The 27,340-nt window shown below is 47.3% G+C and overlaps 8 protein-coding genes across 8 annotated transcripts; 3 read left to right on the plus strand and 5 right to left on the minus strand.

Moving 5' to 3' along the window:
* Nucleotides 1-307: 307 nt before the first annotated feature.
* Nucleotides 308-3,391, plus strand: N7520_010221 (uncharacterized protein; the record flags this gene model as incomplete). Its single annotated transcript, XM_057144155.1, has 4 exons — nt 308-1,143; nt 1,733-2,045; nt 2,128-2,385; nt 2,465-3,391. Coding segments are annotated over 4 exons (2,334 nt in total), but the record flags the coding sequence as incomplete, so codon positions are not given.
* Nucleotides 3,392-3,431: 40 nt separating this feature from the next.
* On the minus strand, nt 3,432-4,550 carry N7520_010222 (NUDIX hydrolase; the record flags this gene model as incomplete). The annotated part of the gene is made up of 2 exons (XM_057144156.1): nt 3,432-4,413; nt 4,486-4,550. The coding sequence occupies 2 exons, from the start codon at nt 4,548-4,550 to the stop codon at nt 3,432-3,434; spliced, it is 1,047 nt and encodes a 348-aa protein (XP_056993444.1).
* Nucleotides 4,551-5,130: 580 nt separating this feature from the next.
* N7520_010223 (reverse transcriptase) lies at nt 5,131-7,584 on the minus strand (the record flags this gene model as incomplete). The annotated part of the gene is made up of 1 exon (XM_057144157.1): nt 5,131-7,584. One exon carries the CDS (start codon nt 7,582-7,584, stop codon nt 5,131-5,133), a length of 2,454 nt encoding a protein of 817 aa, XP_056993445.1.
* Nucleotides 7,585-7,640: 56 nt separating this feature from the next.
* On the minus strand, nt 7,641-9,611 carry N7520_010224 (uncharacterized protein; the record flags this gene model as incomplete). Its single annotated transcript, XM_057144158.1, has 1 exon — nt 7,641-9,611. The coding sequence occupies one exon, from the start codon at nt 9,609-9,611 to the stop codon at nt 7,641-7,643; it is 1,971 nt and encodes a 656-aa protein (XP_056993446.1).
* A 1,291-nt stretch (nt 9,612-10,902) lies between these two features.
* Nucleotides 10,903-11,724, plus strand: N7520_010225 (uncharacterized protein; the record flags this gene model as incomplete). The annotated part of the gene is made up of 1 exon (XM_057144159.1): nt 10,903-11,724. The coding sequence occupies one exon, from the start codon at nt 10,903-10,905 to the stop codon at nt 11,722-11,724; it is 822 nt and encodes a 273-aa protein (XP_056993447.1).
* Nucleotides 11,725-17,006: 5,282 nt separating this feature from the next.
* On the plus strand, nt 17,007-18,982 carry N7520_010226 (Peptidoglycan-binding Lysin subgroup; the record flags this gene model as incomplete). The annotated part of the gene is made up of 2 exons (XM_057144160.1): nt 17,007-18,814; nt 18,868-18,982. 2 exons carry the CDS (start codon nt 17,007-17,009, stop codon nt 18,980-18,982), a joined length of 1,923 nt encoding a protein of 640 aa, XP_056993448.1.
* Nucleotides 18,983-19,218: 236 nt separating this feature from the next.
* N7520_010227 (uncharacterized protein) lies at nt 19,219-21,962 on the minus strand (the record flags this gene model as incomplete). Its single annotated transcript, XM_057144161.1, has 3 exons — nt 19,219-20,592; nt 20,645-21,364; nt 21,429-21,962. 3 exons carry the CDS (start codon nt 21,960-21,962, stop codon nt 19,219-19,221), a joined length of 2,628 nt encoding a protein of 875 aa, XP_056993449.1.
* Nucleotides 21,963-23,245: 1,283 nt separating this feature from the next.
* N7520_010228 (uncharacterized protein) lies at nt 23,246-23,626 on the minus strand (the record flags this gene model as incomplete). The annotated part of the gene is made up of 1 exon (XM_057144162.1): nt 23,246-23,626. The coding sequence occupies one exon, from the start codon at nt 23,624-23,626 to the stop codon at nt 23,246-23,248; it is 381 nt and encodes a 126-aa protein (XP_056993450.1).
* Nucleotides 23,627-27,340: the final 3,714 nt, after the last annotated feature.

Below are 27,340 nucleotides of genomic sequence, written 5' to 3' on the forward strand. Positions count from 1 at the left end.
AGCTATGAATACGAAATATCAGGCCACCGTTTGTCAGACGCTGATTGGTCCGAGACTCTATAAGTATCAACACCCGAATTGTCCAGCTTCAGTCCTATTTTATGAGCCATCAGGCCCAGGAACCTTACTGAACAGCTTGAATTCAATCGAAATCGACAGAAGACATGCCAAAACTTGCATGTAGGCCATTTTCTTGTCTTCGCAAAGCTTCATCATGGTGTATTCCAAAGATCACAGCTCGTACGTGTTGTACAAAACTTTTTACTGCCCATTCCACAAGGTCTCAGCTTAACGATGATTCACAGGCTTTTCAACTCAGGTTCACGAGATTGAGGCCAGCGAACTAAGAAGCTCCCAAAACTCCAAGCATATTCGTCAAGTTCATGAGATACTCCAGAGCCATGGATTTCTCAAGATAAACTCAAATTTCCCCGATGAGTCAAGCATTTATCTCACGCAATTGATCTCGTCCTTGAGCGCGAGTCATGGCCATGGGCTACCTATTACACATAGCTCAACCCGAGGTTGGTTTTGGGATGTACGACCACAGCCCACGGCAAAAATATCATCACCATCAAGTTCAGATCATCAGATATCGCTACCAGAAATTGTCCCAGCACGCTCTGAGACCGCCGAATCGTTCCCCTGGCATACAGACTGCAGTTATGAAGAATGCCCGCCACAATATTTTGCCCTCCAAATTATCCACGCCGATGCCTGTGGAGGCGGCACTCTTTCTGTACTGGAACTGACACGGCTCCTGCCTTTACTGTCCGCCACGGCGCGAAAATACTTGTCAAGGGCTGAATACCGTATTAACGTCCCACCGGAGTTCATCAAGAAAGGCAATCAAAGTTTCATCATCGGCAGTGTTTTGACCAATACCGGGCGCGGGTTACGTTTCCGTGAAGACATTATCACGCCGCTGACGACAAGCGCGGGCCAAGCGCTTGTGGAGCTGAAAAATGTGCTGCGGAGCCCCGGAGCGATATCGCACACTGTATCTCTTTCGTCAGAATTACTGCCGAGTGGGTCGATTGTTTTGATCGACAATCGACGATGGCTTCATGGAAGGAGCACCGTGTGGGACCCGATGAGACATTTAAGAAGAGTTCGCTGGGACGCCAAACCTTTTGCGGGATAGTGGGTAGCCACAATGAAAGTCGGTGTAGAGAATCATGGTTAATGGAACAGGATTGACTGAACGAGGACAGGCTTGTACGGAGCGGAGCGTTCGTGGGAGGTGGGGATTAACCCCTAAAGTGGAGTAACTAGGCCGTACCCTCGATCGAAGTCTTCCACTTGAACCTCGGGTTCATGGCCACCGGTGTTTGCTGATAGTTCAGCATTCCCCGGTCTCAAGGAAAAAATCTTTTTAGCCAGCTTGCTAGCACAATAGTACAGAGAGATTTTAAACCGTCTATGTACACCTCGTAACGAGATACTAACAAATATGATAAAATAAAAACAACTTCTTTTTCGTTGCCCAGGTATCCATCATTTAACCCCATAACTAAATTAGATTAGAGATAAGATCCTATGGAGATTACATAGCTCATCTTTGACTCCATTCTGATACATTTGGCTTTTCGTTCTCTTTCAAATTCACCCACCCAGCCGAACTGATTTTGCGCCTTTAATATACTTTTTATCTCGGGGTGCATATAAGCAAGAACAAGATGGGGGAAAAAATTCAAAATCGGCTGCGTCAAATATCTCTTGCACTGAGCAGCAACAGCTGCGATGTCTCGGAGTTTCTTGTGTATCCAGTGCAAGCAGAAGAATCCACCAGGAAACAAGAGCGAGAAGTGAATATAAAAAGCCTTGAGGCACCGTGTCCTCAATTTGGGTGGCCACTTGATGCGCATTTACAAAGCTGCCCACATCCCATGCGAATGAACACACAGCACACAAATAGTCTGAAGGAGCTTCACGAAGCGCTGGTGATCGCAATTAACCATATTGTGGAGAGGTGGTGGAAGGACGAAGAGGCGGCATTCCCGACAAGAATGCCATTAGAAGAACATGAGGAGCGTCTTCTACAGGTCAGTTCTCTTCCGCTCGTGGTGCAAGAACCCCGAGATTGACGAACATGGAGAAAAGGTTCGAAAAACTGACTGGTTGTAGTGGATCGATGGGTTGAATAGGGACGAGGCAGAATCTCGTCCATTCAAAACGCACCAAGGCTCTTGGAGACCGGACTTTTTGATTGAGGAGGTTCCTGTGTTAGATGGATCAGAAAAGACGAAGGAGCAATTCCGTATCTGTGAAATCAACGCTCGATTTGCATTCAATGGCTTTCTCATCACTGCGTACGGGCAGGATGGGCTACTGGCTCTGGGGTCTGAAAATAAAGGTTTCTTGGGAGCCGCAAAGTCTGATGAGGTGAGTCATCTAACTTTTGCTACTGTTAATAGTATGATCATAATATCTGTGGTATATATATTAATGCATGGAGATGTAGATCATTGATGGGCTTTTTGAGCTCTTTGATCCTGAGCTTCCATTACACCTTCTCAAAGGTGCAGAAGGGGGTCACGATATTCTCATGTTCCTGGAGTGTGCAGAGCGGCGAACTGGAATTGTTCCCAGAATAATTTCACCGCAAGACCTTCGACTGGTGTCAAATCCATCTTCCAAGACGGGATACAAATTATGCAGCGTGATTGATGTTGAAAAAGCATTGTCGACAAACACAAAGCATCCGAAATCGTCTACCTTCCTCGACGAAACAACAGGCGAAGTTCTAGAAGAAATCAACCAGGTAGCACTTGAACTCCATCAACATGAACTTCGAGTGCTATCGCACCAAATGATTCAACATATTTCGGATCGTTGTTTCAACGATTTCAGATCAGTCTTCTTGGTCCACGATAAGAGAATGTTGGGGATTGTCCACCAGGAATTGGATTCCTTGCTACACAAGTACAATGTTCTCAGCGAGCGCCAAGCCGAAGTCCTTCGCCATGGTATTGTTCAAACCATCCTTCCGGGGTCACCGGAGCTTAGGAGCTTCATCCAGCAAAGTCAAGAGTCGTCATCAATTAAAGACGATTACATCCTCAAGCCTGTGCGAGGAGGCAAGGGAGAAGGAATCCTCTTTGGGGATGATTTATCATCTGGAGAATGGAACGAAAAGCTACAAGGACTTGGAAGCGCAGGGTTGGTCCAGGGCAAGACAACTTACGTGGTACAGCGTCAGGTTCAACAGCCGCTCTACGAAGTCTTGCTGAGAGAAGAAGAAGGCGTCCAGCATAATCGTCTAGTCGGGACATACATGTCAGTGAACGGCAAATACCTCGGGGTTGGATGCTGGCGCAGTGGCCCGGGGAGGGTATGTGCTATCAGCCATGGCGGCGCATGGATGGTTTCTGTTATAGGAGGTAAATGAAAGCAGACTGGTGAAACTGCCCGTCTTCACTCATTTTATATTAGATTTTGCTCTTATCAATATCTTCCTTCAATATGATCTCAAAATCGCTGGGTCCTGCCTTGCCAAATTTGACCAGCATAACACGGTCCTTCACTCCACTCCGATCAGATCCCTCCAACTCAGGCCCTGGTTTATCTAGCCTCACAAGCGCCCGTCCATCAGATAAGACCCTCTCAATTGTGGGTGAAATGCAGATGTGCGTCCAAGGTGGAGATCCAGCGTTCAAGAATTGCTGCAATTTTCGTCGCTGTCGCCTTAGAGCAACTAGAGATTGACGACTGCGGGTCCAGGTATCCAGAAATTGCGATGCCACAGAAAGGAGAAAATGTTGAGGCGGAAGAAGCTTGACTTGCCCCGCCCGGGCTTTCCGCAGCCACTCAGAGGATTCCAGAAATCGAGCGTCGGTGATCTCGACTCCTCCGTCATGGTAGGGATGAATTGGCATTTCTGTGTCTAGACCTTGCTCATGGTCATGCGGAATAGGTAAAAAGTAAAGATACATTTGTGTTGTATACCGATGGGGGACGCCGTATGGTGTGACCCAGCGCGTGAAAGGTATCAGATTTTCTTCCAAGATGATCAGTATGCTGAAGAAGAACAGAAAGAGAGTTGTAGATATACCTGTATCTGGTTCCATGGTAAGACCGTTGTTCTCTTTCTTGAGCCATTCCAGAAATGAAATAGATTGGCTGTGAATGGCCTTCCTTCCTTCATTTCTCTTATTCTCATCAATCATCATCATGTTCCCAGATGTTTTGTCCCGCGCAAGTAAAATGCCAGTTTCTTCGAAAAGCTCTCTAAGCGCGGCTCTTCGGTAAACAATCGAGTCCTCATGTCGCTTGGGGTCTCCCTGAGGCGGGCATTCTCCATCTTGTAAATCGAGATTTCCTCCAGGAAAGACGTGGGCCGAGGGGAAAGATGACGAAGTCTTGGTACGTTGGAGTAGGAGAACTTCATTTATTGACGAGATGAGAATTACACTAAATATTTAAGAGGTCAGAGTTTCCTTCCCCAAGAAAAGTGAGACGGTTATGCAACGGTTTCAGACTCACCTTGCGCTGGGCGTTGCTTCGGGTGCGCTTTTTCCCTTGTCGTCTGTGCCGGCCTTAAGAGACATTATGAATTCTGATTTTATGAGGTCGGATAGAGATCTGAATACTGTGAGGAATATGGAAAGTTAATATATATTCCAGGAGTCCAGAGAGAGAACGCAAACCAGGATGTATTGTGTGTGGGAAGGGAGATGAGAAAAGGGAAGAGAGGAAACGAACTACAGGAAGGTGATATGCATCCTTAACTAGGCCTGACTGGGACTAATCAGGCGACCAGGACCTCGGCCACGGTCGCAGCTAAGGGCGGTAACATCACCTTCCCGCTAAACCACCAAAAACCTGGAAATGGGCAAAACATGTTCGAATCAGCACTAGACTTCCGCAAAGCCCAACCCCCGGCCCATCATGGGCCCCCACTGGGCCCCCACGAAAGCCCATTTTTGCATAACTACTTGGTCTTGGCGCTCATAAAGTAGCTGAATCATCAAAACAAATGACCGTTTTTTACGCCTGTTCTGGTCCGTTCATGCAATTCTACCATTTCATCGCTTTATAAAGTGGGAATTTTTGAATATCTCTTGAAGTTTGGAGTTATTACGCCTATCATTCTATTAATTACCAGTCAATTACAAAATTAGAAATTTATTAGTGGATTGACCAATATTCAACATAAACTTGAAGAAATATATAGGCTCGTTTACGGCAGCGGAGTAAGTGGTCACGCGCTGTGAGATTTTCGTTAAGAATAACCCCGAGGTATCGTAGAGAAGCCACCGGCTTGATTTCGATGCCCTGAATCGTGACAGAGCCTGTGAGGGCTGGGGTCTGTGGCTGGACGCCGTACGGGGGCAGCGCGCCAGCACCCCTCTTCCAGAAGTGAATAAGACCATATTTTGATGGAGAGAACTTAGATGCGTGCCGTTTCGCCCACGTCTCAGCAACAGCGTGTAGTTCGGAGAGAAGTAGACAATTGCGAGTAGGGGAAACGCCCCACACAAGGATGCAGATATCGTCGATATATCCTGTCACTAGCACCCGGCCAGGAGCAGCTGCGTGGATATCGTCGATCAGGTCTGAGTTGTAGAAAAGATACAAAATTGGTGATAGTGGTGAACCTTGTGGGATCCCGGTAGCAACCAGTTCGTTTGCACAGCGTCCTTCTTGCAGTAAGAGGGTTGTGCTTCGATTTGATAAGAAGCTAATCAGCCAGTTTGTGATAATCTCCGGGATGCGTCGCTTCCGTAGACAGTGGATCAGTCGTATATGCGAGACGTTATCGAAGGCCCCGCTACCGTCTAACGTGAGAAGCGAAGCGACCCGCCGGTCCTTTCTCCATGCGTCGTATACTGCTTCGAGCAGCATGTGGATAGCATGGTCACAGGAACGGCCGCCACGCCCTCCGATATGCGTTTCTGGCAGTAGGCCATACTCCTCTGCAAGGTATGATAGGCGTGTAGCGATAATCGATTCGAGTGCCTTTTCGAGGGTTTCTAACAGCGAGATCGGCCGCCATGCGTTCAGATTAGTGTAATCTGGCTTGCCTGGCTTCCGGATCACGACTGTTATACTATCTCTGAACGCCCGTGGGCAGTAGCCTAGGATAATGCAGGCGTTGAAGATGGCCGTGATAAAGGTGGAGAATCCTGGTACGTCCAACCCGTGCTTCCATACGGCGTTCGGGATGCCAGACGGGCCTGGGGCGTTGTACGGGGTGGCCCTGCGAATAGCATGTTCAACTTCGGATGGAGAGACGGTAGGCGGCATGGGGACAGCGTCTGCATACGTGTATCCATCGATATCAGAGAGATCCGCGGTAGGGGCCGGTGGGAAAAGCGCTATTCGAAAGCATGCTGCTTTCTCATCTGTGGTAGTGAATTCGCGTTCCCCAACTCGGAGTGTGGGGGTGTGAGAAGATCTGGGGACCCCCCGAGACCTTGCCCACTTTGCTAACCGCCAGAATCCGTCGATAGACGTAGTAGCTTCCTCCACTCTCTCTCTATGGGCCTGACGACCCATCTTCTTACTTTCCCGGCCGAGCTGGTGGCGCAGCTGCCGAAAAGCTTCATGATCGTCCTCGTTATGGGTCTGTTGCCACGTGCGGCGTGCCCGGCGCACCTGCTGCTTTAGCGGGGCGAGCGCGGGCGTATACGTGGGATATGAGTGTCCTGGGTGGATCTTCCGTACGGGGACAGTATCCTTTGATGCCGCTAATACAGCGTCCATCACCCGTTTCACAGCTTCGTCCACTTTCTCAGCTATATCGAGCACCCAGCCAGGACCCGATATACTCCACCCTTCCTTCGTGATATATCTCTCAAGGGCCTTACACCAGGCCTCCCAGTCCGTGGCCCGCCAGTCCTGGCGCTCTCTAACCCCTGCTGGCGAGGTACGGACGTCGAATTCAGTGAGAATCGGCACGTGGTCGGCTCCGTACCACCACTGGCGGCATGGAGTGCAGCGAATCACACGGTCCGCGAGAGACGCCGCGGTCCACGTTAAATCGATCGTGCTACGCACAATATTGCCATAGACAGGCCCTTCGAATGTGACTGTGCCTTTCTCTGTGAGTAGATCTAGGCCAAAATCACCCATTATGCGAATCAGGTCGTCTGCGTCGTCGTCCGGCAGCTGGGCCTGCTGGATCGTCGACCACAGCGGGTGGTGGAGGTTGAAATCACCAACCGCGACATGCTGCCCACTGTGGTAGCCGCGTAGGGCTACACAGAGCGCGGCTAAACCTTCTTTCACTTCCTGCGTACGCTCTGGGTCGTTGAACTTCCCCGGAAGATATATATTATGCACATGCAGCTGGCCGGCCCCGGTTTCCACGGTCAGCGTGCTGGCGTCTCTGCTGTGGTGTCTGATCGACCACGATTTCGGGTTGATCCCTTTCGATACGAAGAAGCAGACACGGGGCTGCGTGCGTGCTGCTTCCTCGCGGACGGCTGTGGGTGTAGGCCGGAGAAGTGCATGAAACCGGCCACCAAGTGTCTGCGAATGGACGCCCATCTCGGGTTCCATCCAATTGAATATCTCAGGCTCTTGGATAGCCAGGATATCGCACTTCCGCACCCCTTCCTCACCGAAGAGATGCTTCATGACCGGATCGTTCGATTTACGGCAGTTGGCCTGCAGGATTTTCAGCGTTTGGTTTATCATTGCGCGCTCGCTGCGCCTCGAGTGATAGGGCCAGTTCTCTGCGATTGTGTGGGGGCTTCTTGGCTGAGCTCGTCCGAGGACTCGCTGGCGGTACGCCTGCTGCGTCCACGGGTTTGCGTGCCGATATCTTCCAGATTCTCTGTTGTGACGTCCGGCGTAAGGATCTCCACCATATCCGAGGACGGGGCGTGGAGCCCTTCCCACTGCTTTTGCATAGGCTGCACTAGCCGTGGGGTGCCGTACGTGACTAGCTTCCGGTTAACTGTGGTGGTTTTCGGCCGAATACGGCTTGCGGGGACCAAAGGGGCATCTTCACTCTCTGAGCTCGAGGACGGGGCCCGGCGTCGTTTACTAGGGCTTGCGGACCGGCCTTGGATCCTGACCTCGAGCTTTCTTGCGGGCTGTAGTACGGGCTCTAGCACCTGTTGTGCGCTATTGACTAGCTCACGGGCCGCTTTGGCGATTTGTGAGCCGGAGTATGCTTCTGCGGGGGTAGGGGCAGCTGGGGATGTTGACGTTGATGGGGTAGGGGCTGTGGCCGTCCGGTGGAGCTGAGGGCCCCGGAGACGGTTGATACGGATCATGTCGAGCTGCTCGGCACGCCGAGGGCACTCTCGTTCGAAGGCAAAGTGGTTAATTTTGACCTTAGCTTCTTCAACTGCGGTTTCGTTGTGCCTGATACACACAGCACACTTGGCAGACGCGCGGTTACGGGCATGTGCACATTCCTTGGAGTCGTGAGATCCAGCACAGTACGCGCAGCGGATCTCCCTTCTGCAATTACGGGCGATATGACCGTACGATTGGCACTGGAAGCACTGCTGCAGCCGGTGGCTGCCGTCGAAGAATTGGCAGTCGTGATCCCGCCCCTGCAGCGCCAGGCCGAGAAGAATCGCTTGATTTGCTGCGTCCGGGTCGTCGAATTCGATTACGAGCTTGGCGGTGGTGGTGGTGCTACCGGTGGCGGTAGCTTGCTTCCGGAGGCCTTGCATCTTTCGGGCCGGCATGAGCCAGCCGATATGCATGATATTGGCGGTCGAGGGGATGCGGCGGACGTTCTGGGCGCGTAGGCGGGTCGCTGCGTCCGGTGCTGAGGGGTCGAAGCTAATTGGCACGCCGTGCATGACCACAGAGAAGGTTTCTCGCTTTAGGTGTGCTTTCGGGCCAAAAACGGCACACCAGCTGTTGTCTTGCGGGCTACAGAGGTCGGTCAACTGGCGGACGTCGCGTACGCTGTCGCAACGGAGAAGCACGTCGCCACTGGGCAGCACGAAGCCGGTAGACACCACAACCGGGGCGATTTTAGCTTCGTCACAGACGTCTTTGATCGTCCGATTGGCCCGGTGGACCACTTCTTCCGCATGTCGGCGTAGCGGATCGACCAGAGAGCGTTCTGTGCCACGGATGATCAGCTGCAGGTCCTCTCGTAGCACCCGCTGCGGCGCAGGGGCGCTACCGGTGCTGAGGCCGTTGGTGGAGAGTGTGCCGTTGGTGTGTGCTCTATTCAGCCAGCCGGAGACGAGAGAGGATTCGGTGTTACTACGAAGTGCAGCTCGGTAATCCATTGGCCGGCGGCCGGCGGAAGTGGCAGTTGCAGTTGCAGCGGCGGCAGCTGCGACGGCCTGGGTGTCGATAGACGCCTGCAATTTATGGTACAGGTCGGCCTGCTTGCTGGCATGTTCGTCGAAGATTGCGCGTAGGCGCTGCAGCTCCGCCAGCAGCTCGCTGTCGGTCATTCTCTTGGCCAGGGAGATCACAGCGTCGAAAAATCCCTGCAGCTTGGCTGGCGGTGGGGGGATATCACGGTTTTCGTCCGTAGCAGACTTCCATAGCACAGCTGTCTTTAGTATTTTTGCTGCTGTGGCGCGTAGATCGTGGCTGCTGTCGATCGCTGGCGGATCGGGCCAGTCTGCCACGTTTTGAGGTGTCGGCCGGGCGGTCGGCCCCTTTTTTGACTTTTTCGCCATCCCGGGCCGCAGAACCACGCTTTTTCAGCGTGCAGCGGGCAACCGACGATGTACGTAAGTCGAAATAAGGTTCAATCGAACCGTGGAAATGAGACGCTTAATTTGCTGTCCACCAATAGGCGTGCAGGCTGCTGTAGCTGTGGGGCGCGTTTCGCACAAAAGAGTGTGATCAGAGTACTTGACCCCTGCAATAACGATTTCTGCTGCTGGAAATGATCTGAATTTTGGTTTGACTATGAAGTAGAGGGTGACGAAAAACATATCAAAATTTGAGATCTGTACGATAAAGCATTAAAATTGTAACGGACTCGGGAAAATTAATTGTAATGGACCCCGCCCCACTTTTTTTCTCCCATACTAAAGAATCTCACCCTAATTGTAATGGTGTCCATTACAATTACCCCCATGGGTTAGGTAATAAAGGCTGGCGAAAAACATATCAAAATCTGAGCCCCGTCCGAGTCCAGAATGTAAATCCATCCTTATCTTGAAATAATATTCCATCGTACCCCGACCCACTTTTTTTCCCCCATACTAAAGAAGTCCACCCTAATTCCATCGTAGTAGAATGGAATTACCCCCATGGGTTAGAGGCTGGCGAAAAACATATCAAAATCTGAGCCCCGTCCGAGTCCAGAATGTAAATCCATCCTTATCTTGAAATAATATTCCATCGTACCCCGACCCACTTTTTTTCTCCCATACTAAAGAATCTCACCCTAACTGTAATGGTGTCCATTACGGTTACCCCCATGGGTTAGAGGCTGGCGAAAAACATATCAAAATCTGAGCCCCGTCCGAGTCCAGAATGTAAATCCATCCTTATCTTGAAATAATATTCCATCGTACCCCGACCCACTTTTTTTCCCCCATACTAAAGAAGTCCACCCTAATTCCATCGTAGTAGAATGGAATTACCCCCATGGGTTAGGTGTGCTTTCGCCCCCAAAAGCGACTCTAGATGAATCATTAGCAATTGAATATGCCGCCGTGGAGACTACGACGACTTTGGGAAATGACTTCAATACCCGAGTTGCAACTTGACGATCGTGGCGTTGCCCTTCCAAGGTTGGAAGTGTACCTGAGCCGTGCTGGTACTAGCGTAAATTATAATACAGTCTCCTGTACCGTACGGTTTTCCCCACGAAATCGAATTTCCCTTTGGGGTCCTCTTTGTCTTTTCCACTTCAAGTCTCCTTTTTTTCATTTCTTTTTCTTCACCGTCTGAATCCCGAGCCTCGTTAGCCGTCAATTTGTCTATTTCTTTCCATATTTCAGCTTTCTCGGCACTATGCGCTCGCAATTCAAACTTCTCCAAGCCGCGCTGATAGCCGGTTGGATGATTGTTGCCACTGCCAGTTCTGGCGTCTTTGAAGTGGACTTGATATACCCACGCAATGAAACCTACACTCCCTCACCGCTGATGCCCATGGTGTTTGCGCTTCAGAATCCGAGTATGGCTGTCCAGCTGAATGCCTTGCTTTATTGGTCACTTCTTGAAGGAGGCAACAGTAGTGCTCCAGGCTCCATTCCAGGCGGGACCCTTGAACTGGCCTTGATGAGCACGTTGAACGCCTCGACTGACCCTGACAAGGCTACGCTGGACCTCCCTGGCTACCCTCTTCTGGTCACCCGTTTCCTCGACACCTTTTCCTTCCCTGACGGCACCTGGAATTTACAATGGACTCTGCAAGTCTCCAATTGCACTTCTGGGAGTTACACGCCAAACGTCTTGCAGATGACGAACAACGTCACCTTCACCACCAGCAAATCCGGTAAAGCACCCGATCTTGTGGCCGCAACATCTGCTGGAACGTGCAACACCACAGAAGGCTATGCGTTCAACGCGACTACCATTGAAGCAACTTGCGGCGTCCTCGGGCCTACTCCAACTACCAACCCGTGCGCTATCACCATCGATTCGGCAGCTGAATCGAACTTAATGGCATCGGCCACCAGCTATGCTTGCTCGATTCAACAGCGCCCGATAAACCCCAATGTTACCTGTCCGTCTGCAACGCCCTTAAGCAATACTGCGGGTCAATCTGGCATTGCAGCGGCACCGGTACTGCTTATGGTATTAGCCACGCTGACCACAATGACCTATTTCTGATGAGAGAGATATATGCACTGCAAACCTGATCTGGCAAAGGACCACTGGCCTTTCCACCCATATAATAGTCTTAAGTCTTAATATTGGAGTTTAGTACTTTCCCTCCTTGAATAAACACCTTTGCTGTATTGTGTAACGGTGCAACCGCCTCCCAGGTTAATATTGTTCTATATAAGTATGTAAGAATCAAACTGCTACTCAGAGTAGTAGCCCTGGAGGTAGACCGAAGCAGGACATTGGAAAATCACGCCTGTGTAGGATCATGCCCAGGTGATAGTAGTTACTACTCTAGGACGAAATACATGCTTTTTACGGTAATATACAACTTTGAGTACTGCGATACTAGTTGTTTCAGGGCGTAATACCATAAATCCGAGTCCGAATTTTCCAAATATTCAAATGGCAAGTCAAATTCAGAACTTGCTAGTAAATTCCATGTTTTGCGAAGAAACCCAATCGGGATGGTACGATGTGGACTTTTGCCAGCATTCGAACTACTTTTTTCCCGGCAGTCTAACATTGCCCCCCACTCCCGCGGAGATGTACACAGACTAGGTTAGCCTCGGAATTCCAGTGCCGAGCCTCTGCTGGAAAAATGTTTTCGGGGTCCAAGGGTCTAAGGGTCTTAGGGTCTGGGGATTCTTTGATTCTTTGATTCTTTCAGGGACTTCGTTTAGCCACCCCAACACACTAAGCATGCACTAGCAATGCACTAACAATGGTAGCGCTGCAACGCTTTAAAAACAACGTTGCAGCGACCTGAGTCAAAGCAGTTTTCTGGCCCCGTGGGCCTGAATTTTAAGCGAGCTCGACCAAATTCTATGACAAACAATTGATCCCCCCTGTCAGTCCAGTAGGAGGCATTATCGGCAAAACGACTAGGGATCAGGTGACACCCATCACGCTAAGCTTAGTACCTATTCAAAGCAACCAATGAGCGGAATCAACTTCTTGCAGAGTCATCACATATGCCTATTTTTTGTCTTCTCTAGGTCTCTGTTTTGACCGTGTATCCGTGTATCCGAGTATGAATGCTGGTCCATAATAATGTTGTTGATGCGGGAGGCGGCTCCGGGCGGCCGGGCCCGCTTTTCTGGTTACAGTGCACTATCTCCGAATTGCCAAGTTGTTCTAATTTGATCCTCCACGGCTACAAAGCTTCGCAACGGATTCTCCACTTTAAATAGGCTTCGCAAAAGCTTCCGAGGCTTACCTGAACCAGACGAAAATAATCTCCGACATCGCACTCACCACGCTAGCCCCATCGCCAAGAGTGCTCTGAGCTTCTGACAGTGTGTATAGGCTTTATCACGGGCCTGTCCATGGACAGAGACCCCTTGTCCATGTCCACCATGGACAGGGGGCCTTTGTCCATGTCCATGACGGGCATGCCCACGGGCCTAAAAAAGCCCGTGGGGGCCTGATTTTGCTAGTTTCTGCCTGATTTTTCTTGCATAATCTGATGACTTATCCGAAATTAATTTTGTTATTTACCCCTGTTTTCGTCAAAACACATACCACCTACCCTATTATCTATCTTCTCTATTGTATTTTTATGAAATATCCCTGTTTATGGATAGATAATATATATCTTTATTAGTATAACAGCTATTTTTAATAGATAAGGGAAGGGTATAGGGTATATTATAGAGTAGTGGTTAATAACCCTGCTAAGGTATGAAGATATATATTTCGTACATGCATACCCTCACTATGTTTCTGGTCATACCATCTTTAGTACTAAATTTACCCCAAAAGTGCGTTTTTGAACTATTTCAAAGTAGAATCTAATGAATTAGACCCCCTGTTATCTATATTCTTTATTCAATTGATAAAAAATAGCTAGAAATAGTATAAAAGTTCGGATGAAAGGTTCGAATTGTTAGACTTAGACAATTTTTCTCAGCAAATACTAGCCCCACTTAGTATAATTTACCCCTTTTACTCTCTTCTCTTATTATTCTCTTATTCTTCTCTCCTACCTACCCCTTACATATACCCCATATGTCTCAATTATCACTTTATAGTGATAGTTATGATGGTATCGATCCATCTGATTCTATATCATCTGTTCAGCTACCATACCCCCTACTACCACCACCACCCCTCCCACCAGCAATTCGGACTATTAAACTTCAAACTTTTGAATATGCTATCTGGACAAAGGTAGAAAGTCGAAATTTCGTTGATTGGTGGCTGAAAACCCAGTATGGGACTAAACCAGCTAGCAATTCAATGAAATGGGACCGAAAACGTCAATCTTCTGAGATTTGGGTAAGTCTACAGCAAGTTGCTAGCCTACAGACTGGAGAACCTAAGGTTATGTGTATTCACTGTAATACCTTACTTGTGCACCCTAATTGGAAGGCAACTGGTACAAATACAGTCCGGCGGCATTTACAGAGCTGCCTAATAAGGGTAAAGCGCCCTAGCATTCAGCATCTTATGCAGAAAGCGGTAAATAGATCTTTTTTCTTCTTATCCCATCTTTTCACCCTATCTTTTTTTCAGACAAAAAGCTCATAAGCTATTTAATAATAGACCCCAAGGTCCCCAACCACCAATCCTACCATACCCTTCTCAGACGATCTATGGAAAAAGCAGCTTTTGACTACTTTTACTAGTCTAAACCTCCCTTTTCACCTAATCGAAAGCCCACACTTCCAGAATCTTCTACAGCTTACCCAATCAGCACCTTCTATCCTGTCTTTCCCCTGTGGTCAGACAATTCAACGCTGGTTAGAAAAAGCGACAATTTCACAACAAAGAGCTATCCTCGATACCCTACCCCCTACTTCGAAGCTCTCGCTTAGCCTCGATTGTTGGACCTCCCCCTTTCAGCAAGCATTTATCGCCATAACAGGCTATTTTCTTGACGAATCATGGGAGTATAGAGAAGTGCTTTTAGGGTTTGAGCCCCTATTAGGGACCCATTCAGGTGAAAACCTTGCAAAAGTAGTGCAAACTACTATTGAAGCATATGATTTATCAGACCGAATTATAGCTATTACAGCTGATAACGCGTCAAATAATCATACTTTAGTCACATCTCTCCAAGCTGAATACCCTACATGCTCATTTATCAGAAATCCTTGTATGGCCCACGTGATTCAGCTAAGCCTAAAGCAGCTGCTTGGACAGATGAAAGCAGGCCCTGAGAATGATACAATTGACCTTATTTGGTCTGAAGATCTCTCCCGCAGCAAAAGGGGTATAGAGGGTATAGCTAAAACTCTTCAAAAAGCTCGGAATTTAGCTATCTATATCAACGCAAGCCCACAACGACGAGACACGTTCTTAGGGCTTCAAGATCCAACGAAAGTACGCTTATTTCTACTTCAAGACGTCCGGACTCGGTGGAATTCGACCTTTTTGATGCTACAGCGAGCTAAGCGAGTTCGGACAGAGCTTGATCGGTATTGCTTAATATCAGAGCTTACTGAAATGAAGCTTTCTTCAGACGAATGGCAGCAAATCGACTATTTACTGTATATTACAGAGCCTTTTTACCAGTTTACCACAGTTCTGTGCAAAACAAAGGATATTACTATCCATACTGTCTTCCAAATCTACAATAAGCTGTTTGCCCATCTGGAAGCTTCGATTCGGAAGCTGCAGCGGAAAAAGGTAAGTTTCATCCGGTCTTTTTTTCATTCATCCGATCTTTTTAGTCAAAAAAGCTGATATCTTCTCTTTAGATTCCATGGAAGCAGCATATGCTTCAAGCCCTAGAAGCAGCTAAGGCTAAGCTCTCTGACTATTATAGTCAGACGGATAGCCCTGAGCTTGGTAACCTATATGCACATGGGACAATCCTTGCCCCTCAGCATAAGCTCCACTTCTTTCAAACCCCTGATTGGTCAGATCAAGATTATGCTAGTCAATATGAGATAAGCTTAAAAGATCGGATCAAAAACTATCAAAGCAAATCTACTAGTCATACTAGTATACCCTCTATCATACTTCAGCAGAGTGAGCTTGAAAGCTTACTAACCCCAGAAGTGCAGAGTCCTTTCGTCCAAGATGAGTTATCTCACTATCTTCAATCAGGTAATTTACACTTATTACTACTTTTACTACTTTTTTTGCTTCTTTTTAGCACTTTTTAGCACTTTTTGGCTAAAAGCTAATAATTTGTGTCTATAGGCATGACCCTTCTGAATCCTCGACAATTTTGGAAAGAAAATGAGACCAAATACCCAATTCTTGCGCAAATTGCACGTGATATCTTTTCTATCCCCGCTACGGGTGCTGGGGTAGAAAGGCTTTTTAACTCAGCACGTGATATCTGCCACTATCGGCGTGGTCGTCTGAAGGCTAGTACGATTAGAGATCTTATGCTCTATAGTCGTGCTACCAAATTTGAGATAGAAGAGACAGAGCTTGCTTTTATCCGATCTTTAGAAGAGGGTGAAGAGAGTGAAAAGGGTGAAAAGGGTGAGATTCAAGGGCAAAAGGGTGAAATTAGTGATAATGAAGAGAGTGAGAGTGAGAGAGAGTATGTGAGAGAGAGTGTGAGGTCGAAGAGAAAAAGAGGGGTTTCATCCGAAGAAAGTTCGGATGAAAGTGCGGATGATAGGTATTTGCCCGCATCTCGCACATCTGGTCGTGTACGGAAGCGCCCTGACCAGCCAATTGGCTTTCATGTAATTAATTAGGTGTTTTTAGTTATTATTTATTGAAATTTGTCTATTAAATTTTATCAGATCAATAAGGGTTACCGGTTTCTACAGAAATGATCGACTCCTGAAATTTCAGGCAGTTGGGTTTTTGTGCACAAAAACCTATCTCTTAGTAGTAAAAGTATGTATTTTATTTATGGTAATTAACAGCTAGAATACTAAAAATACAGCATATTTTTCATAAATTATGCCTAAAAATAAGCTCCACTTTCACGGGCCTTACGGGCTTTTCTTGGCGGGCCTGTCCATGGACAAATCACTTTTTGTCCACCTGGACAGGCCCGCGGGCCGTCCACACGGGCATGCCCACGGGCCTGCTAAAGTCTAAGTGTGTATCTCTGAGAATTCATTCAAAATGTCGCCGTCTATTCCTTTTGGAGACGCCAATGGGCGCAGTATACGCTGTAGCGTGACATGAAACATTGGAACCTAACACCTGGGCAATATACTGCCTCATGAAATGGCGGTCGAGTTTGCACGCTGGATATCCAAGGCATTTTTAACCGACCGTCGCAATCTATGAGTCGAACTGCCTCAGTATAAAATCGCTCTATATCGCCCGTCTGTTGTGAAGCAAGCATCAACCTTGGAACAATCGCAATGGCACCGACTTCAATCAAGACTAGTCTCCTCCTCATCGCTCAGCTGAATCTGGCCTTGGGGTTGGCCTTGGCCCCCCGTGCGGTTACTTGTAACTACGAAACCGCTGCGAGCTCCGGGGATACCTGCACATCCTTCGCCGCTGGATGGGGTCTGACCTTGGCGACCTTTGAGTCCCTTAACCCAACTGCTTCCTGCCCGACTCTCGTGGTTGGTCAGAGCTATTGCGTGGTTGGCTCGGTTTCAGCCGCTGCCCCGACTACGAGCTCTACGAGCTCTACGTCTTCCACCACCTCTATGACCTCCACTTCGTCGTCATCGTCTTCCACTTCTACGGTGTCGAATATGACAACCACTCCTTCGTCTACGAGTTTTGATTCAAGCAGTCAACTACCTCCGACTAAGAAAATCCGTCGAAGAGCCCCTAGTAAAGCGGAAACGAAAAGGGCCGAAAATCTAAGGGCATTTGTCAAAGCGAGAAACAACGGGGGCAGAGTCGGAGATATAATCGAGATCCCCGATTCCGAAGACGAGGACGAGCAACCGCCAGAGACGCTGGTTGCGTCGTTGATCACCCAGACCCCACGTGCAATTCCGACCGAGAGACCCCCACCGGAGAATCGAGGATGGATTGTCTGGGGAACGCCGTCTCCAGAGCCTGAACGCCCGATAGAAGGACGGCCAAATTTGGTACCAGAGCCGGAGATCCAGCGACTTACTTCAAGCGCAGCCGGTAGCGAGACACAGAATAAGCGAGAATGGATTACAGAAAGTTCGCCGTCGCCTGAGCCAGAGCGCCCGATGAAACAACCACGCATTTCAGCATGGGTGCCCGAACGACCAACCCCGAGCGAAGCCAGCAGTGCTCCTACCCAGGCCAACTGTTTAGGTAGACCGTCATCTGAACGACTGGTGGATTGGCTGAATCACGCACCGGAGCCAGATGAGGATAAGCAGCCGTCAGAGGCTTCGACATGGATGCTACAGCGTCGCCAGACCTCGGTAGAGTCGATAGACCTCACAGGCGAGACGGCTAACGACACTGATAAGGTCCTTGGTCGTTATCGAGGGCCTCAGCCAGTAAGCAGTAGAGCTATGACGGATCGTGGAGGTGGCGTGGAATCAGGCCACGTACAGGCCTTTATAGATGAATTTTGGGATTCGTCGCTAGAACTGGCCAGCACGCGGGCCGAGTCTCGGCAAGACTCTCTCTTACGCTCGTCGCGGGCATCGAGCCCTCCACTTCGACCGGCAAGCTTAGTCGGAAGATCCCTCGCGGACCAATTCCGCGACCTCGAAAGACGGGCCGATCTCAGGCAAGAGGCCATCACCCGTGAACGGGCCCGTCGCTACGCAGAACAGGAGTCGAGGATGCCTCTAGCCGACCGCAGTCAGCGCCCCGACCGCACGGATCCTAGTGAAGTCAATGGGGCGAGATTTTCTGACATAGCTCGAAGGGACGGGGGAGTTCCAGACGGCTCTTTAAGGTCATTACCCGCGGATCAAGGTCTTCGCCACGCGGAAGAGCAGAGGAAACTCGAGGAGATGCGACGGAAGGTGCGAGAGAATGGTCCCCAGCCGACGAAGAAGCGGATCCGAGGCAAAGTGGACATACCGGATCGTCGTAAAGCAGCAGTGAAATGGAGTGCAGAAGAGATTGGGCGATTAGTCGCCCTTTTCCAGGAACACCTGGGCCAATGGGCGACGATGAAGCGTGCCGATGAGCAGTCCTCGTCGCCTAGACTGACGATCCGGACCAGTGTGGATCTAAAGGATAAGATGCGCACATTAAAGAAGTGGTTATTAAGGTACGTTCCTACCAGATTAGATAAGGTAGAGGATAGGGCTAAGCACGGGACAGGAATGGTTTTGATGTTCCTGAGAATATGGTTGGGATTAGACTGCGGCAACATCCTCAATATCCACGGACATCCGCATATCCTCTCCGCAAATTGCGGATATGGTATGTCACGTAATATCCGCAATCCTCAATTTTGCGGATATGGTATACCACCTAATATCCTCTGGATATTTGAGGATATCCAATGGATATCAAACCAGCCAAACACGCCTAGCCTCGTGACTTTTTTGAGCGTGTATAAATTATGCGGTTTCTTGTGTATTTTTGAAGTAATCTTCGTGTAATCATCATTTTAAAGATTTCAATCTGGTAAACATGATTCTGTCATTTCTAATCAATACTTAATACTAACTACCTTAAATCAATCTGAAATCCATCAGGTAACCTAGGTTGCTTCCGAATTCGCCCCGACCGTCCCTGCATGCCCTCATCTATTGGCATTTCTGGAAGGTCATCGTCATCGTCATCAAAACATTCGGATGATCGTTTCTTTGATCGTTTGCGCTGCAGTTGCTTACTTTGATCATTATTCTTCCCACTACCCAAATCATCATCGCAGCTCTCTATCTGTTGTGTATCCTCTATGCTAGGCTCTTGATCCTCCTCTTCGTTATCACTAATTGGCTCAAGTGTTTCAAGCTGGGGCATTGGTTTCCAAGCTTGATCTAACAACGCAGCTTCTCCAATGGATAGATACTCCTTGATAACCTCTATCTCCTTCTGCTCAACGTCAAAGTTAGTGGCGAATTGATGAAGCATCAGTCCTCGGATGGTACTTGGTTTCAATTGCCCGCGACGATAGTGGCACATATCGCGAGCGCAATTAAATAATCGCTCAACGCCTGCGCCACTAGCTGGGATTGAGAGATTATCCCGTGCTATCCTCGCAAGAATAGGAAACTCATGCTCATGGTCTTTCCAGAATGCTCTAGGCTTCTGACCCTCGATCCCGCGGGCAAGATACCTCGCAATCTCATCATCTTCGGGCTTTGAGAGCCTATGCTGTGGCTGGCTCTGAGAAGCACAAGCAGCATCAAGATCACCATAATCATCATCCAGGGCCTCTTTAGTGGTATCTTGTAAGACTGTATTGTTTGAATCATGGTGAAGTGTCTCTTTATATCGATCAAACTCTCGCTTAAGAACTCCATGATAGTGATCAACATAGTTAATTTCACCTTGCCAGTCTGATGATGCAAAATATCGAAGTTTTTTTGATGGGCAAAGGATTGTCGCGAGTGCATAGACATCACCATATGATTCATAATCGGTCGCAGTGTAGTACTTTGAGAGCTTCCGTTTAGCAGTCTGAAGAGCTTCGAGCATGTGCTTCTTCCAGACAACACCTTTATTCTTCAACTTACTCTCAGCTTCATCAAGATGAGAGAAAAGCTTGTTGTAAATACTATAGATGTTATGTGTAGTAACATCCTTAGTCTTAGACAACATATTTGTGAAGTCGAAGAAAGGCTTTGTGAGAAGAAGAAGGTATTCAATCTGTCGCCACTCTTCTTGATCAAGTTTGAAGTGAAGATACTGATGGTCTATACAATACTGATCATAGAATGGTTGTAGCCTTTTGGCCCGATTCAGCATGATAAAGGTCGAGTTCCATCGGGTTTGGACATCTTGAACAGGAACTAAACGAGGCTCCTTAGTTTGTAGAGCCATAAATGCCTCCCGGCGTTGTGGGCTTGCATTGATGAAGACCGCAAGACCTCGGATCTAAAACTCTTTTATCAGAATAAACTACAAGCCTTAGGGAGATAGAACTTGCCTTCTTTAAGGTATCTGCAATTTGCCGAGTTGAGCTAGATCTTTTGGTCTGAAATGAATGGGTCCGCTCATCAGACCACTCTAGTTCAATCTCTTTGTTAGGTGGTGTCACCTTTAGCTTCCCAAGAAGCTCATTCAAGCTTAATTGAATCACATGCGCAATACATGGAACTCGGAAAATCAAGGTATCTGATTGGCTTTGCGACTGGATAGTCTCTTGGATGTTCATCATCAAGGTATTGTTATTCGTTGCATTATCTGTTGTCACAGATAACACACGATCAGTGATTCCATGATCAGTTAGAAGCTGGATTACGGTCTTGCTCAGATTTTCACCAGTATGAGATCCATGAAGATGCTCAAACCCAAGAAGAACTTCACAGTAATTCCAGTCCTGATCAAGGAAGTAACCTGTGATGGCCATGAAAGCTTGCTGAAATGGCGATGTCCAGCAATCAAGCGCTAGTGAGAGGCGACTCCCATCTGGAAGCCTTTTCAGAACCCCCTTCTGGTCACTTCTGACTGCAGAATCAAGATAACGTCGTATGCTTCGCGCGGATGGTATATCGATCTTGCTGTGGGCTTGTTGAATAATCTCTACTAGATCTTTGAATTGGGTGTGTTCAACGATTCGGAAGGGTAGGTGAGCTGTAGAAATGAAGTCTAGTATCGCTTTCACCAGACGCTCCTGGGAGAAGGGTTGGTGTCTAGGGATAGTTGGCTTTGGGATAGTTATTAAGATTAGCAAGAGAGATATTAGGGGTCTTGATGAAAGAGAAATATACCATATGTTTGAGTAGCTGATCGATCCTCTGGGTAACTGGCTTCCGAGTACAAGTGCCTGCCTTAATATGTGCATTCATTGGCGATGACCCAGCACGGCGATAGCTTGGATGAACAAGGGTACAGAGACATGATGTACACATAACCTTTGGCTTGCCAGTCTTCTCATGTGCAACCTGATTGAAATTATCCCAGACACTTGATGTCTTTTTCCCATCCCAACGGATCGAGTCTTGTATTTCGGGCGCTGATCCAGACTCTGTATTTAGCCACCACGTTATAAAGCGCTTACGAGATCCATCCATCTCGCTACCAGGCTCGGAGGAATAGAGGACCCAGTACTGTTGAAGAGGGAGGCCAACACGCGTAAGCGAGAGGGGCGCAATCGGAAATGAAATTCGGGACGTGGATGTCAATGAAGCCTGACTGCCAATGAGCTCAGAGATATCATCTGAATAAAGGAGGTCGGTATTCAGACCTAGATCTGAATCGGCGCAGAAGGAAAATTGGGACTGAGATGCCTGTGAGTAAGACATATTGTACTTGATCACTATACAAGAGAAAGAAAGGGAGAAACGTACATATAGGACGAGCTGAAAATATCAGGGACATGGCAATAAGCTGCAACTCGTAAGTTGCGGGGTGCGTTTTCGACATATCTCTTACTTTCAATGACGATGATTGGCTATTACTAATCACCAGTGAGGATAATTGAGGATAATTGAGGATATATCGCGGATATCCGCATGGATATCCTTGGATATCCTCGACCTTACTATCATACTCACTAAATCCGCTGTCCACAACATTAGAGCTTCCGACCGGTATTTCTTAGAAGGATATATTTAAAAACTTAATATACTTAAAAGATAGGCTTAGGAAACTAATTTAAAGCTAGGCTAGTTAAATTTGACCAAGAAATGGTGAGTTTAGTCATATGTACATCGTTTAGCTAAAAGATCCTACACTACTGCCTTGAGTAAATATATATTTCCATGGTAAAGTAAAGTGGAATTACAAAAAATCATGTATATCCCCCAATCTACTTCAAAAATCAAATTGCTGCTATAAGTAATAATAAAATGAATATAAATTGCTTAATACAAATATATTTCTTAATATTTCATGAGGAATTAGGATAAATAAGGCTAGTAGTATGGTCAGGACCAAACCTGTGTATCTTTTGTTCTGAAAAATAAATTAATCAGCTGGATAAGAGGCACATGACTACCCCTAAGTAGATAATCAGGCGAGAGTTATGCTAGTGCGGATATCCGCAAAATATCCTCATATCCTCGCGGATATCCATGGATATCCTCATTGAGGATATGGTATGGAAGTAATATCCATTATCCTCAATTTGCGGATATGGTATTGAACCTGATATCCAGCGGAGAGGATATGCCGCAGTCTAGTCGTAAAGGAAACTCTAGTAGATATTAGTAGAAGTGTAACCATAAACACCAGTAGAATTATTTCTAGCTAGTTTAATATTCGCTATTAAGGAGATATCTACTATTAATATTGGGGAAAATAAGATAATACCTATATAGCTATATTCATCCATAGTCTTTAGGCTAGACCAAAGGGGCTCCGTAGTATAGTCAATATCGAAGGAGCCATATATAGACATATCTAGGTTCATACTAGAGTCGATACTAGTATTAACGAAGCTATATACTTCTTTAATATCAATCGATGGACTAATTATGCCGACGACAGACATAGCCATTTTTGCCCTAGCGGAGATACTACTAGTAGTAGTGATATCTGCGTATAACTTAGAAGATCCATATGATTTCAGACCTATAAACAAAGACTAGGTAAACTTCGTGCTAAAAGAACTTCCCTTACTAGATCCTTTCTCGCGAACAGTGGCAAACTTATCACCCCAATCACCATCTACACTGCTATAGAAGCGACGCGTTAGGGACCGCTTAGAATTTGCCTTATCGACCATAGTCTCCCAGTATCCACCAATATTTACATAGTCGGCGCGGAAGTAAATTTTGCCTAAGTCGCGCTTCACAAGGCCAAAGTCATAATCGAATATCAACTCTTTAACCATCGCATTTAAAAGATAAGATAAATGATCCGGCAACGTTTGATCCTCTAAGACGGATACCTCGTGGGCCACCGCATAGGTTATAGGACCACATCCATCAGGCATTTCAATGATCGTACCGGCGACGCCATCCATCATCATATATTCATAATCAGACTATAGACCATTATTTGTGCATATAAACCGGACTAAATGATTCCGCCTAAGTCAGTATTCCAAATATTTGATATACGGACCTTATATTAACTTACCATTCTATCGCTCTACTCCCTTAATGTTATGGCAGCCGAGGAACTCTAGATCACTCTTACTTCTATCTCGCTTAACTTTCGCGCTCGTCACAACTGACTCTGGTCTATCGATGAGGACCTACCTAAAGGGCGAATTAGTTAGGTTACTCCCTTTGGGCGTTCCTTTAGGGAACTACAAATCATATTTGATGTAGTCGTTTATGGGTAGTCGGGTAGGAAAGATATCTATAAGACAAACGGGTAAGAAAGCCTATTCCTTTAGCGCATTGCAACACAATACCTTCTCTCGTCCCCCTTTAGAATGAATATTAATCAGCATAGTACTCTTAGATTAATTTTCTAATGCCAGGGAGTGAAATAGGACGTGTAGTAGGTATGGGAATCTTACTTACAGTAGTAGGAGTACTTAGAGTCACTATATAAGTTCCGTATAAGCTGAATATCGGTATCACTATAGGTGTTGTCCATATAGTCCCCCTGGCCAACCTAGTAATAATTAGTAAACTTGGCCGGCGAAGGGTAATAAAAATCACGGTTCTAAGTAGACTTCCGCAAAGCCCAACTTGGGCCTAAGAACTCGGCCCAAAGCCCAACCCAGGCTGGGTCCGGGCCGAACTTCTCCAACCCGGACCCAACCCGGACCCAACGCTGGGCCCCCAGTAAAACCCAACCAGGCCCAACTTAGCCCAACTTTTGCATAATTCTTGTCATAACTCTGCTCAGTCATCAAGATAATATACCGTTCTTTACACATGTCTGGTCTATACAACGTAGCACTATGCCTTCTTTTCATAAATCATTTGAAATTTTAAGAAATAGACTTGTATTCATAAGGAGTTGATTTAGCATATACTAAATTACCATAGAGCTATATGAAAGTTCTATTATTCTAGGCGCGGTCTGTTAATCATGAGATTTCTGCCTTGAATTAATAATGAAGTGATAAAGATATATATTTATAACAGAAGGTACTTAATGCATCTTGTTAGGGTTTATGGATAAGATAGAGGGAGAATAGATGGGTTGTAAAAAAGCAGTAATCAGATTTGTATCAAAACTGATTCTTGAAGGAATCGTAGGTACTAAGAGAGAGATGGGCTTTATACCCCGCACTCTCTCGGCAAGGTCAGCTGAGGTCACATGAGAGAACTTCCAGATACTCCTTGTCAGTTTCGTGACAATTATCCCCCCTCTAAGGGGCAACTGCCCCAGTTGACCAGACCCTTCAAGTAATTGCTAAATACAGAACCAAAGACAGAACCGAGAGTTGACAGGAAAGTGTTTGTAGAAAAGAACACGCATCAGTTTTCACAAAGAAAGCAGGGCGATACGACCATCTGTCGCCTGCAAAACAAAGGGGTTTCGATCACGCAATCTGCGTAAAATTCTCAAATGAGAGATTCTTTGATATTGAGGTTTCAGCCTCAGTTTAACCTTTGTTGACAGTAGGAGCGGTTTGTCTTTGTTCTACTGGGAATATCCGACAGGGCAGAGATAGAAAAGGTAAGGAATTACCCTCGCTCCTCTCCTATTATCCACCATTGTTCCCAGCAGAATCGTCATCTTCTTCATCTTCAGGACTAATGCCCTTGCCAAGTGACAGGACACCTCGGGCATCACCTACCCGGGCGTCGTATACTGCTTGTATCGGCTGCTTTGGCCGGGCTGGTACAGCCTTTGTCGCAGGTGACGGATCCCGGGTGGATATAGAGTGTACTTGGGGTACGGTTGCTTCACAGAATTGCGATGGTTGTAATGGTAAGAACGCGGTTTGCCATGTGGTGAGTATCCTCAATTCAGTACTGATTCGGAGCTAATTCGGGGTTGCTTCACTTCTAGGTCCCAATCGGCATGTTGTACGAATCATGGGTTCTCTTTGAGATCCTCGAGTGGGTCGATAATTCTGTCCCTGGCAGCGCAGCACCGAGTACAGGTCTTACTGCTCCAGTTGGTGTAGTTGGCTCTGGTCCCGCGGCGATCACATGGGGACCCGAATCTTCTGATGAAGCCCACGAAGCGTCGGTGAATCTCCTCGCTGCCCTTCGGAAAACGATTACTGCCCATTGTGTGGAAAATGGCCTTGATTCCGCGAAGAAGTGGGAAGGCGAACCCTGGTGGGAATATCAGCGGATCAGTCGTGATAAAGCTCGGGTTCAGCAGGATCGTATTGCTCGTCCTGTGACCTTTCCGAACACCCTTTGTCGTCTTGAACCTGACGAGGATGGGTATATGGTTTGGAATACTGCTATATGGAGTTACTTCCAGGATGTTGCAAATGCGGGTCTCGCAACTGGCGAGATGACCGCTGCAGTCGCTGATACTATCCGTAATAAGGCTTCCGAGTATTATTGTGAGTATTGATTCGGAAGGGATTCGGCTAGGTTTCGAGGTGATGTAGCAGAAACGGATTCTGTACCTCGCTTTCCTCGAAGAAGATCACAAAATCTTCTTCGTCTTGGTTATTTCTTCGAAGCCCAGGGCCTAGGCACTTTTGGATTTGTGCTAAGGCCCTAGGATTCGGCCTGAATGTCCTTTGTGTTTCGAATCCAGTTTTTTTTTTTTTTTTTTAAATTTTTGTTGATTTTCTTTGTTGTCCAACGCATCCCCCCTCGATTGGCGGTCGCCCCGACCGGTATATATAGTCGAGGTTGGATAGTGAAGGATAAGTGGAGAAGTAAGTAAAGGGATAGGTGAAGAAGTGAGTGAAGAAAGAAGTGAAGTTTTACTTCTTCTTCTTAGATGACTTTCTGAATTTGGTGATAAGCTGTTTTGCGTTCATATCGTCTTCGGCGACCCATTGGTTGTATTCCGAGGGCCAGCCTTTCCACTTCACTAGGAAGTGTATATCGTTATCAATGATCTTTTCATCTCGAAGCTCCTCGATTTCCCATTCGTCATCATCGTGTAGATCAGGTAACGAAGGTGATTCGGTGCCGTCTCGGGCATACCAAGGTTCGAGTAGTGTGACCGGGAAGACGTTATGTAAACGTTCGTATTTGACGGGTAATCCAAGGCGGTATGCCTGTTTGCCAACCTTGGCGAGGACCTTAAAGGGCCCGACGAATTTCGGGCTGAGCTTCTTGGAGAGAAGGTTCAATTTGAGGTTTTTGGCGGCCAATTTGACCATATCGCCGACCTTAAACTCCATAGGTTTGTGCTTCTGGTTATAGTGTTTCGTCATTGATTCGTTCGCCTTTCGCCAGCTTTCCTCTGTCGATTTACGGAGGTCTGCGAGCTTTTGGATTCGGTCTCGAGCTGAGGGTGCGTCTTTGTCTTCGACGTCAAGATCAGGGTGAAGACGCATTTCAGGGCTATACCCCATAAGCGCCATGAACGGTGATACTCCGGTAGTCGCGTTAACGGCATTATTACACGCAAACTGGGCGGTTCGAAGTAGATTTGGCCACGTAAGCTGCGAGTGGTCCACAAAACAGCGGAGATAGTATTCGAGCGTTTGATTCATACGCTCGGTTTGACCATCAGTTTGAGGGTGATAAGCGGTTGATAACCGAAGCTTAACGAGGGAATGATAGCACAATCTCGACCAAAATTTGCTGGTAAAGAGGCTTCCTCGATCGGAGACAATACCCTCTGGGGA

This window comes from Penicillium odoratum, assembly GCF_028828045.1.
Source record: "Penicillium odoratum strain IBT 22623 chromosome Unknown utg000006l_segment0_segment0, whole genome shotgun sequence".
NCBI classification, from domain to species: domain Eukaryota; kingdom Fungi; phylum Ascomycota; class Eurotiomycetes; order Eurotiales; family Aspergillaceae; genus Penicillium; species Penicillium odoratum.